At 40.3% G+C, this 12209-nt stretch overlaps 2 protein-coding genes across 2 annotated transcripts in view; one reads left to right on the forward strand and one right to left on the reverse strand.

Moving 5' to 3' along the window:
* The window catches only part of LOC5572006, a 76943-nt gene extending 65615 nt beyond the window's left edge, over positions 1-11328 (forward strand). The window contains exons 2-3 of the mRNA XM_001660062.2: positions 10824-10947; positions 11011-11328. Of these exons, the coding sequence (XP_001660112.2) occupies positions 10824-10947; positions 11011-11149 (263 nt within the window). The 3' untranslated portion in view covers positions 11150-11328. The remainder of the gene's footprint in view (positions 1-10823; positions 10948-11010) is intronic.
* The window catches only part of LOC5572005 (CAD protein), an 82708-nt gene continuing 81811 nt past the window's right edge, over positions 11313-12209 (reverse strand). The window contains exons 6-8 of the mRNA XM_021843261.1: positions 11891-12175; positions 11728-11826; positions 11313-11668 (exon numbers count right to left, since the gene is read on the reverse strand). Coding sequence (XP_021698953.1) covers positions 11471-11668; positions 11728-11826; positions 11891-12175 — 582 coding nt within the window. The 3' untranslated portion in view covers positions 11313-11470. The remainder of the gene's footprint in view (positions 11669-11727; positions 11827-11890; positions 12176-12209) is intronic.

The following is a 12209-nucleotide window of genomic DNA, read 5'->3' on the forward strand; positions in this document are numbered from 1 at the left end:
GCACTAACCATTGTGAACTGAATGCGTTTGCAGTTGATTATGCCGCACAGTTTGAAAGTAAAATAAAAATTCTCTATACAGGAGTGAAATTGGAATTTCAAAACCAAGAGCCTTACGTTGGCATGAAATATTTTGAACTCTTATAACTGTTTGCTGGTTTAACGAAATTTCTTGAATGGCACCGCAATCGAAAGACAAGACATCAAAGGGTCATGTCGTCTACTTACTGAATCCCACATACCTGTCCCAATAGTTTAATTACTGTTTTAAAATAGAACGTTGATTTCAAGCAAATTTATAAAGAGGGGTGCTAGAGAAAATTTGACGTCAGTTGCTTTCCATTCTCCGCTTGGATCGCATCTCAGCAGGCGACAGATCGGCTTGCTCTGACCGGGCGTGCTTCTCAGGCACAGACATCGATAGCGAAGGACCTCCCCGTTTGTCTTGCTTCGCTCAAATCAAACTGTCGAGCGAGCGAGAGAAGATGCCGTCCAAAGCCAAAGTCATCACCGCTGCCACCGCCAAGAAGAAGAAGAAGAAGAAGAGGAAGCAGTCCACAGGTGAATTTGCGGTCGAACTGTGAACACGGTCGGGCAAGTCATTCTCGCTTTGTGCTTCACCGCTTGTTTGCGTTCACCCAGCCATCGTCATTGCCGCCATCATCAGATTTCGACTTAAGCCCGGTGATCCACTACCTGTTACTGTTGTGCGCCATCCACGCCACGAAACTTTCGGTTCGTCGTATAAGCAAATATGCTCAAATTTATACATTTGAGTTGAGGATTCCCCGTTTGACCATGGCAATCAACTGATAACATCCCGCAGTGTTATTTATCTGTAAGAGCATCAAAGCTAACAAAGCCATCGGCCCTTTTCAGGGCCATTAAATTAGTGGAAAAGAGTTAAAAGAGAAATATTTCCGACATTATATATGACTTCTTATATTCCTAAATCAATTTCACAGCTACATACAAAATTCATAAAAGGGTTTATTGGATGATATTTACTGATTTATCTATAATGATCTAAATATCGCGGTATACTACAATTTGGTTCACATAATTTACCCCACATAATTACATGAATACTACTCAGCATTGTATGGTAGAAATACAGCATCGTTGATTTATTATATAATGGGGGAACACTTCCTAAATTCTCGAGTATGGATATTGGAAAATGCATTAAAATTGCGACAGATTTTAAATACTGTTCAACAAACTGTTTCCTGACCCATTGTAATGAGCAACTATTGATCTGAAACTTTTCTACATGTTAGTCTATTGCAAATGTCATAGTATATAAATCAGAACACATTGAACATTGATCAGAAATATTTAAAATTTGCACGAAACCAAAACATGTGTGATTTTAATTAATTGTAAGCTATTAAAATAATGTTGATATTTTTACTGTCCATACGAACGCGCATGTGAATTTTCCAAGGTATGTAAATCCCTAACCACGACATCAACTTCATGTATCTTATCCAAGATTGGTCAATCAGAAGAAGGCGAAGAATACGAAAGGGAGGAGCATCGTCTGCAATTCAAATTATGTAAAACATACTATCTTCGACAGATTCGGTTCATTTAAGGGACGAATGACCTTCGGATTAAAATCCCTCTGTAACAACTGGATTCGGTTCATTTCATTTACACTTTCGAGCTAGTAAGAACTTCTCGTGATAAACCAAAAGTATTTAAAATTTGTCGCAATTTTAATACATTTTCCAATTTCCGTACTCGAGATTTTTGGAAGCGGGGGCCATGACTGGTCCTGGCTGGAAATATTCGTGGGGAGAAACTCGACCCTTCGCTGCAAGAATTTCATTAACAACTCTTTGGTAAAGCATACATTTTCCGAGGAAAAGTCTGCTAAAAGTGAACTTTTTCAAAACAACTCTTATTGATTGGAATATTTATCAACAACTCTTTGTTAAGTTAAATCATCCTAAATAACTCTTTGCTCCATCGCCAAACCAAACCATTTCATTGAATTCATCAAGTAAAAGAATATGAATGGTAAGGAGAGGCAGATGGTGTATATTTCGCTGGCGTTACTTTCCAACAGGTCGCCGGTTGGCGCTGACTACTAATCCGACCACTGAATGATTTTCAGTTGTTGCTTTCGCTTCGTTGCTCTCTGGTTCCGTTCACTACTCGCACACTGCTGTGGCTTTCACGCGCTCTTCTTTGCTGCTCCGCTGCTTGATCCGTTCGTTATGCCGTTCGATTTGTGAATGAGCTGGGAGCAGAACAACCAGTGGTTTTATTTGCTCGAGCTTCTTTCACCGATGGCGAGTGGTGGGGTTCTCGCTTAGTTGTTTCGTCACTCCGTTCGCTACTCGCACGCGATTGGTTATTGCTTTCGCGCTATTTTCGTTGATGATTCTTCGCTGAGAAACAAAACTGCAACTCTTTTGATTTTTCATGCAAAATAACCAACTTCAATAAACCATATCTCAGTTATTTATGAACCGATTTGAATGAAATTTTCACAGAATATCAGACATAACTTAAATTTTAACATATATTTTGAGTGATTTTTCCAATCACACGTTGAAAAGCAGTAACGGTTTGACTAAAGTGAATTTTTTGACGATTTTTTATAATTGACATAACTAAACAGCAAAGTTGTAGATTTTGACGAGATGAATAAGTTTGCTGAAGACAGTTTTTGTGTAAAGCTACCAAAATTTAAGATAAAAAGTTTGGATTTTTTCGTCGAAAATTATAGTTTAGTCAAACCGTTATTACTTAAAATCTTGTAATTGGAAAAATTATTCAAAAATATATGTTTAAACTCAAGTTACATATGATGTTCTGTGAATGTTTCATTCGACAATATTTCCATAAATAACTGAGATCTAACTTACCACAGTTAATCGTTTTGTATGGAAAATCGAAAAAGTTGCAAATGCATGTGAATAAGTTGGGGCCTTCCTTAGCCGAGTGGTTAGAGTCCGCGGCTACAAAGCAAAGCCATGCTGAAGATGTCTGGGTTCGATTCCCGGTCGGTTCAGGATCTTTTCGTAATGGAAATTTTCTTGACTTTCTCTGGGCATAGAGTATAATTGTACCTGCCACATGATATACGATTGCAAAAATGGAAACTTTGGCAAAGAAAGCTCTCAGTTAATAACTGTGGAAGTATCATAAGAACACTAAGCTGAGAAGCAGGCTCTGTCCCAGTGAGGACGTTAATGCCAAGAAGAAAAAGTAAGAGGTTGTTTCCGAGATACGACCGCCAAGTTGACGTTGGATAACGTTAGCTTCTTCTATTTCCTGATTTAGGACCGTCACGAACTTATGAAAGATTTCTAGGTACTGACAAAAAATCTGATCAATTTTCAAACTATTTGTTGCATGTCAATTCTGATCTATTATGGACATTGAGTGTTATTATTTGGTTGGTTCGGTTAACACTTCAACACCGATAGAACCGGTCGATGGAAGATGAAGCATGAGCGGTATCTTTTGCTCTCCAAAAAAATATACCGGTTGAACGTTAGGTCCATTAATGATCCACTAAGATTGGTTGCTTTAGTGGATTCCGAAGCCAGTTTGAGGTTGAGGCTCTTGTCCATGAAGTCCATTAACTCTGTGTACTCCTCTTTGCTCAAATCGATGTTGAAGTTACCTGTCACGATGAATGGCATAACACGGTCTCCCGTGTCACCTTAAGACCGATCTGCGATTCCAGAGCGCGACCGTCATGGCCCTGAAGGAAGCGAGCGTGGCCTAACTGGTTGGTTTGTTTGAGGATACCAACCTGTACGCGATCCACGCCAATCGTGTCACCATCATGCCGAAGGCGCTTAAATTGCATTGAAGCACAATTTCAAACAACAACCCTTTACAGGGCCACAATTGAATAATTAATATTTAGTTATCAATTGTAATTTCAAATGATAAGTTTTCAACGGAGATAAATGGCAAACAAAGTTTTATCTAGGTTCCCGTCGCTCGGGTCGGACTGCGGTAACATTTTTGCAGTCTTCTCTGTGTGTGTATTTCGATTCGATCGACAATTTCTTACCAAATCAAAACGTCAACAAAGCTGTTGCTGATAAGTTTTGGCTCTTTGTTCGCCAAGTTGATACTGATCGCTCTAGCATGCGACGACGACAACGGCATCATTCAATCATCACAAAATGCGAGTCAAACCGTGATGGATTCTTAATTCAAGTGCCGTTCGCGAATTACCTGACCGCGCGCGCAAAATGGGAATTTTATTTCTTGACACTGTGATTCTCGAGAAGCATTATTTAGCCGTGATAAATGATTGCATGCAAATTACTGACCAAAATCTGAATCAATCACATCCAATCACCAGTAATGTCACTCTTAACGGTAGAAAATTCTCACAACTCTTTCAACATGAAATGGTCGTCCTGAAAAGGACGGTTGGGGCTAGTCACCGTCGATCGAACTGGGTTGTCAATCCATTGTTAGACAGAAACACACCAAAAGATTACCGAAAACGATTAAATCGAAATGCAGTCGGTAATTTTGTTCTTCGTTGTTTTCGTTGGTTTGCTCACTCTTCCGACGGCAATTTTCAAGGTTTCTAGACGAGTTCTCCACGAATTTGATGGTGTAGCTGGATGCCCATGGCCATGATGAGCGATTTCACGGAACCTGCAGCATTCAGCTTGGGTTGGGAATAAACAACAGCAGAAGCAGCGGCAGCGACGAATGTGTAAAATTTATTCCGATAGGAGTCCTGCTCCGGTTGCTGGTCGACGATTGACTGATATGCGCGGGGCTTATTGAAGCTTGGTTGGCTTCGACTGAACACGATAGAATAAAGAGGAGTAAGAAGAAGGCCAAAAGGGGCGTTTCCCTTTGCATGACGAAAGTGGCTAAGATATCGAGCAATGATGTTTGTGCTAGGAATACACAAGAAAAATGTGCTTTTCTATGGAAAATAAGACATGCCTTGATATTTATCGATTTTTTAATAGTTTATTCATGAAAATCAATAGTTTTAATTATTGGAGTCGATTCGTAGAAAGATTTCCAATATGCAATGGTTAGCTATTGATAATCAATAGTTATCTTTTGTATGAAGGAAAATTTCTGATCCATGGGTGCCAAAATGATGAAAATTGTTCAATGGGAATTTCTTTTCAGAAGCATTCTAAATATGTCGCAATTTTGTTACATATGTTCTCATAAAATATGGCAAGTCTAAGAAGCTGTTGGAAATGCCACTCTATTTTACAATCGTTGTGAAATGTTGTGACGGCACTGCAGCAGCGTCCACGAATACAGTATCAAATTGTCGTGCCATCAATTATTCCTGACAAATTAAATTTTGTATGAAGCTGTGAGATTGATTGAGAGATATAAGATGTAATAAGGTCGAAAATATTATTCTTTCAACTCTTTTCAACACATTTGATGGCCCTGAAAAGCGCCGATTTGCTTATACGACGAACCAGTCAAATGACGTGACGTGGATGCCGCACAAGAGCAATGGATTGTTGATTACCGGGCATAAGTCGAAATCTGCAAACGATGCTCACTTTTAAAATCTTGAGCGATTTCACAAGTCCGACGCTCGATTAGAAGCAACTCAGAGGGCCTGTGGTATTTCGTTCCTAGCGGGCTTGCTTCTTGACCACCGATGCTGAATTCAAAGTCGAAGTCTGCAAGCGCGGATAAATTTGCGGCGGCGATGACGACGGCTTGGACGCTTTTCCGAGCGGCAGTAGTTCGCCGCTCGGAGAAGCGCCCCAGCCATCGTCATCACCGCCGCAAATCAACCTTGCGTCTTCCTCTTCCGACGACACAAATTGAACTGTGAAGCGGGTGCAAAGGCAAAGCTAAAATAACTCGCCCGACCGTGTTCACAATCTGATGGCAAAAAGAAGACTGAGGGAAGAAGCAGGATCGGTGCGCTTTTATAGTGAGAAGCGGAACCCAAAAATGTGCTTGAACGTGATTGGTTAGATAAGAAAGGGGTCAACATTTTACGATTTTTCAATAGTTTGTTGTCAATAATCAATAGTGTCCTCCATTTGAGTCGACGCGTAGATAAATTTCCGATCGATTGATGTATAAATATTGAAAATCTATCGACAAATGGCTGAGTTATTAGCGGTCAAAACCTGACCATTTTTCGTTACATGCTCAATTTTTCGTTTTTCTGAATTGTACCCCTATATGTTGCCGAAGAACGTTATCCAACGTCAAAAAAAGAAGAAGAATAAGAAGATGTGAATAAGTTCTCAGTTTATTCGATAAACCAGCTAAATATTTCATGGGTGCACAACAGCAACAGGATAGCGGATCACAGGGATTTAGTTGAAATCTGGAAACGTAGCTCAATAGTGAGCGATTTCACAAACCGGATTCTGGATTAACAGCTCAGCAGGCTTCTAGCAGCGAGGTACTTTTTGCTAAGCAAGTTCGGAGGAGCTCTTACCAGCTCGAAAGCGGAAATGGAATGAAACTGAATCCAACGAAGGCAGCATGTTTTATAACCTTGGAATAGCAGATGATGCTCCTCCCTTTTGTGCTCTTTCTGATCGCCCAGTCTGGGAAATGGGTATGTGCCAATAATGTGTTGGGCTTGGAATTACTTGAAAATTGTGGAGAATACTAATACGTGAGAAATTGGTCGAACATGAATTGTTGGAATGATTGGCATTCCCTAAATATTCAATACGAGCTATTGATAATAAATAGTTTTCTTTATTATGACGGTAAATTTCTGATTCATGGGTGCCAAAATTATTACAATTGTTCAATGAGAATGTATTTTCAAAAGCATTCTAAACATGTCGCAATTTTGTTACATGGGATAATTTTCCTAATCAAAGTGTTCCCATAAAATATGGAACATAAAAGGCGCTTTCGGAAAAGCCACTCTATTTTACAATCGTTGAGCACTCACCCCGACGGCACTGCAGCAGCGTCCGCGAGTACAATCTCAAATGGTTGAGTCATAAATTATTCATGACAAATGAAATTTTGTATGAAGCCGTGTGAAATTGATTTAGGAATATTAGAAGTCATATATAAAGTCGGAAATATTTCTCTTTTAACTCTTTTCCACAAATTTGATGGCTCTGAAAAGAACCGATGGCTTTGTTAGCTTCGATGTTGTTACGGATAAATAACACTGCTCGGACCAGCAAATCTCAGGGGGCTTCTGGTATTTGCTCCTATCGGGATTGCTTCTTGACCACCAATGATGATTTCATCACGAGTCGAAATTTTGATGCGCGGGTCAACAGCTCCTCAGCCGATAATTTGCGGCGGCGATGACGATGGCTGGGCGAACGCAAACAAGCGGTGAACCACAAAGCGAGAATGACTCGCCCGACCGTGTTCACAGTTCGACCGCAAATTCACCTGTGGACTGCTTCCTCTTCTTCTTCTAGGCGGCGGCAGCGGTGATGGCTTTAGCTTCGGACTGCATCTTCTCTCGCTCGCTCGACAGTTTGATTTGAACGAAGCAAGACAAACGGGGGGGCCCTCGCTATCGATGTCTGTGCCTGAGAAGCACGCCCGGTCAGAGCAAGCCGATCTGTCGCCTGCTGAGATGCGAGCCAATCGGAGAGTGAAAAGCAAATGACGTCAAATTTTCTCTAGCCACCCCTATTTATAGATTTGCTTGAAATCAACGTTCTCCTTTAAAACAGTTATTAAACTATTTGGACAGATATGTGGGATTCAGTAAGTAAACGACATGAAGCTTTGATGTCTTATCTTTCGATTGAGGTGCTAATCAAGAAATTTCGTTAAGCCAGCGAAAAGTTATAAACGTTTAAAATATTTCATGCCAGCGTAACGCTCTTGGTTTTGAAATTCCAATTTCACTCCTGTATAGAGAAGAAAGACGTACTTCTACGTCAAAAAAAAACGTCGGCATTAACCGAAGGCCATGCAAACTTTTTTGACTCTGAATTCATTGAGATGTTACCCGGAAAGTTAGGAATCCGGAATGTCTTCGACGCACATTATCTGGTTAATCATATTAAAGACATTGATTGAAGAATAAATATTCGTATACAATCAAAAATAAAGTCAGCGGCATTATTTTTACATCATCAGAAAGCTTTTCATCTTGGTTTTGTGGAAAAAATATGAAAACTACGAAAACTCATATTTTTGTGGGGGAACATGGTCCAATTCGGACCTAGTAACAGTTTTTTGGCCATATCTTTTCAGTATGATGCACGGCATGAACAATTTTAAGTTTACCTGAAAGCCTGATTCAGCGCGCACACTTTTATACTTAGAGAGTTTTGTTATATCTCCTACTAGGACATAATTAGACAGGTTTGAACAAAGTTCTCCAGATGGTCCGAATTGGACCAACCCTGTTCTAATTCGGACCACCCTAAGTTTTATCGTTTTTGAATCCAGCTTTTTACGAGCGCTAATGGCTGCCGCTAATAGGCTTGCTTTCTGGTAGGGATCAGTCGATATGACGTTTGGCTTGGGTCCGTTCAATATAAAACTACCCAAGCCAAACGTCAAATCGACTTATCCCTATCAGAAAGCGAGGCCGTTTGCGGCAGCCATTAGCGCTTTTAAAAAGCTGGATTGCAGTTATAAAATATAACTCCGATCTGTTTGGCATAAAAGCTGATTGAATTTCTTCGGTTTGCTTAAGCATAAAAAATAAACTCAATGCGTGAAAAAATTCATTTTAATTTGAGTTATAACTAGCTCGAGAAAAAATTTAATTTCTTAAAAAAACGAGAGAGAAATCCGAAATTGGTTCAAAATTAAGTAAGTTGACACTCCCTAACCCAATTTTAAATGGACTATAGTGAGACAGCATCAAGTCTCGGGACATCAAGTTGGATAAGTATCGACTTACATTTTAGGGTTAAGGTACGCTATATTAAAGTTATTATAAAACGAAGCCAAACTATTTTTTTTTTGTATCGTACTGTGAAACAATTTTGGTAACCTGTTGTATCCAAAATAGGCTGGAGATGCTTTTCAAGTAGCTGATTTATTGATTCCTTTATTTTGTATTTCTTAGACCTTTTCGAAGAATTTCTTTACCACACCAGAAACAAAGACATCATCGATCAATATTATAACTTCTGTGATTTCCTACCAAGCCGAAAAGACTTTCACGGGATGGTGCTCTTGGAATAGACTAAGTGCTTGTTGAAAATCTAGAGGTCCATATTAGACCATATCAAAAGGTCCGGAGTGGACCAACACACATTTTGTGATTTTGAAACTAGTTGAGTACAAACAGTGTATAGAAATATCAAAACCATAGAATCGAATGAAAGTTTAGTCATGGGGGATTCGATTGAAAAATAACACAGAAACATTGGAGATTTGGTGTCGCTTACAGAAGCTTGGAAATAATGCTAATCGACGGCACGGCACACTAGAGCACTTCAAACCAACAAACTAATATAAAAATCAAACGAATTAACGAATTATGTAAGATCCCAGCCAGACGGAGGGTAGAAAAACGGTACACACAATCTTTACAGTTGCGCCAGTATTGAGACATGCTTGATGGTCCGAATTGGACCAGGTTCCCCTATTTATTATCGCTTATGCCACTATAGGAACACACGTGCCTATAGTAGCACTATTTCTAATTTCTGTTCCTATAGTAGCATTAGCTTCAAACCGTAGGAAAAATACATATCAAAACCGTAATTTTACAAAACATTAATATTTTTCCTCAAAAGCTTGTAACCTGCTCCTATAGTTTGATGCCTATAGCGGTTGATCATTACTCTCGTACATCAAGCCACTAATAGGCTCAAAGCCTTACCAACCAATACAGGAGTTTTGGGTAAATGATCATCATGTCAAACCATCACACCTTCACAACATTAACAACAGAACATTTTATCAGATTGATCGTAGTTAATTGTCGATCAATCGCGCCACATGCCTCAAATGGATGCTCCGCTGGGCGCAAGCTGCTTTACTCTCATTTTTATTACCCGACATCATCCAATCCATGCCACCCAACTATCACCCCAGTAAGTTAAACCACAAAACATATACATCACCCCCATATAGATCAAGGACCGGTATCAGAAACCCTTATAGCAAGCACTCATGCTCTGATAAGATCGACAAGATCTCCCGTTATCAATCAGGTCGATCGGCTTTGGGTACCATTATTGCAAGAACAGCTGTACTTTCACAGGGAACCAACAGACGCTACTCAGGATTAGTACACACTTAAATTATTTCACCGACCTCAGTAAAATTTTTCGCCGAGAACCCAACAGCTGAGCGCTCGGTAAATTTTAACGCCGAATCTCGGTACTTATTTTACCGAGATTTCGGCAATCCGAATTTTTTGCCGAGATCTCGGCGAACGTTACCGAGATTCGGTAAACGTTTACCGAGATCTCGGTAAAAGTTTTACCGAGAATCGTCAAATTATTACCGAGATATCAGCTTTTGGGTTCTCGGCGAAACCGTTTAAGTGTGTAGCATCCTCAATGTGTAAATACTGGTGCTCTCATTATATCAAACAATACCGGCGCCGGCTGCGTCCGAATGCAGGTCAATTTGGGGATGGGAGGGAAATGTTGACGTGTTACTTGCTTTATAGAAGCCGAGAAGTCCTCTGTACTTCCACAAGAAAACACTAGGAGTTTAGATAAGGGAAAACATTTGTTTTGATAAACGATAAATATATAATTTGATATGAATACGTGAGCTAAGGTTACTAAGCGAACCAGACACTACTGAAGCACTCTGATTTTTTTTTTCACCCGAACAACGCGAACCTAAGTCTAGAAAAACTAATAATTAATAACAAATTCTCATACTTAACACTTTTTATTATCCTATCTTTCACAGTTCCGATGGTATCGATGGACGGTGAAGCCCATCCGGAAATCACACTGGCAGCAGTTGGTCTGGGCGTTGTCGTGGCTTGCATAATCCTCATCACACTGATTGCACTAATCAGTCGCAGAAAGAGGTAATTCGAGATATAGTTGCGAAGTAATAAATCATCTAACTGATCAATCCCGTAAATTCGCAGACACTTTTCCAACAACATCAATAACCAACGAAACTCGACGGAAATCTTTACCATCACGAAGCCCATCGATGCCCAAAGTTGTCGAAGTGGTCGAAGCTCGACGAAGACCATCAAGTCGGACATAGTTACCGAAATTTGAACAATTTGAACGCTGGTTGCAGGCCCCAAGGGATGATCATGCTTTAGACTGAATCTGATATGATATGACTGGTACCCGAAAGAGTAGAAGTTCCGCTGTGTATATTATGTAAGGAGTTGTTATGCCGGAATGGCGTTCTTTTGTATTCCACTGATTTTGATCACGATTGTAGTTTCTATGTGGTAGCATTTAGACAACCATGATAAATTGTATATTGTATTTGTAGAGCTCACATGTATATATTAAAACAACCATTCGCGGTTTGCGGTGGATCACTGTTGATCGATCATCTGTGTTTCATGAAGGGTAAGAAACGATCCTTTAGCACTTTCCGAGGACCATCGCCAACAGTGCCATGCGGACGTACATTCCGTACTCGGCCTGCCGGAAATAGGCTGCCCTGGGATCGATATCGATTTCTTTGCTGATCTCGAACACTCGTGGTAGGGGATGCATCACGATCATTCGACGCTTGGCACGGGTCATGATTTGCGGGGTTAGTACCAGGCGGCCGCAACTCTGTGAAAAAGATCATATTTAGGTGGGATGTTCCTGAGAAGTTTTTGGATGTGACTTACAGCTTTGTACTCCTCTTCAGATGCAAATCGCTCTCTCTGGATTCTGGTCATGTAGAGGACATCAACTTTGTCGATTATCTCCTCCAAAGCGGTGCAAGACTGCGAAAAATAGGATTTTTTCATTAGTTGATAAGGTTATTTGAATGGGGCTCATGAAACTTACCCATTGTTGAATGCCCTTGGATTTGACAAATTGAATTACATCTTTCGGCATGCCCAAGTTATCCGGACAAACGTAGTACAGATGAACGTTGTAAAGCGTCAATAGGCGAGCCAACGAGTGCACTGTGCGTCCATGCTTCAAATCACCGACCATGGCAATCGTCAGACCATTCACAGTACCGATCTCTTCACGGATGGTGAAAATGTCCAGAAGAGCTTGTGTCGGATGTTCACCAACTCCATCGCCAGCATTGATCAGAGGTTTGCGGCAATGATGGGCAGCACGCTACAAGTATAGTAAACACAATCAATGACTTTAT

This window comes from Aedes aegypti, chromosome 1 (assembly GCF_002204515.2).
Source record: "Aedes aegypti strain LVP_AGWG chromosome 1, AaegL5.0 Primary Assembly, whole genome shotgun sequence".
Classification (NCBI taxonomy): Eukaryota; Metazoa; Arthropoda; class Insecta; order Diptera; family Culicidae; genus Aedes; species Aedes aegypti.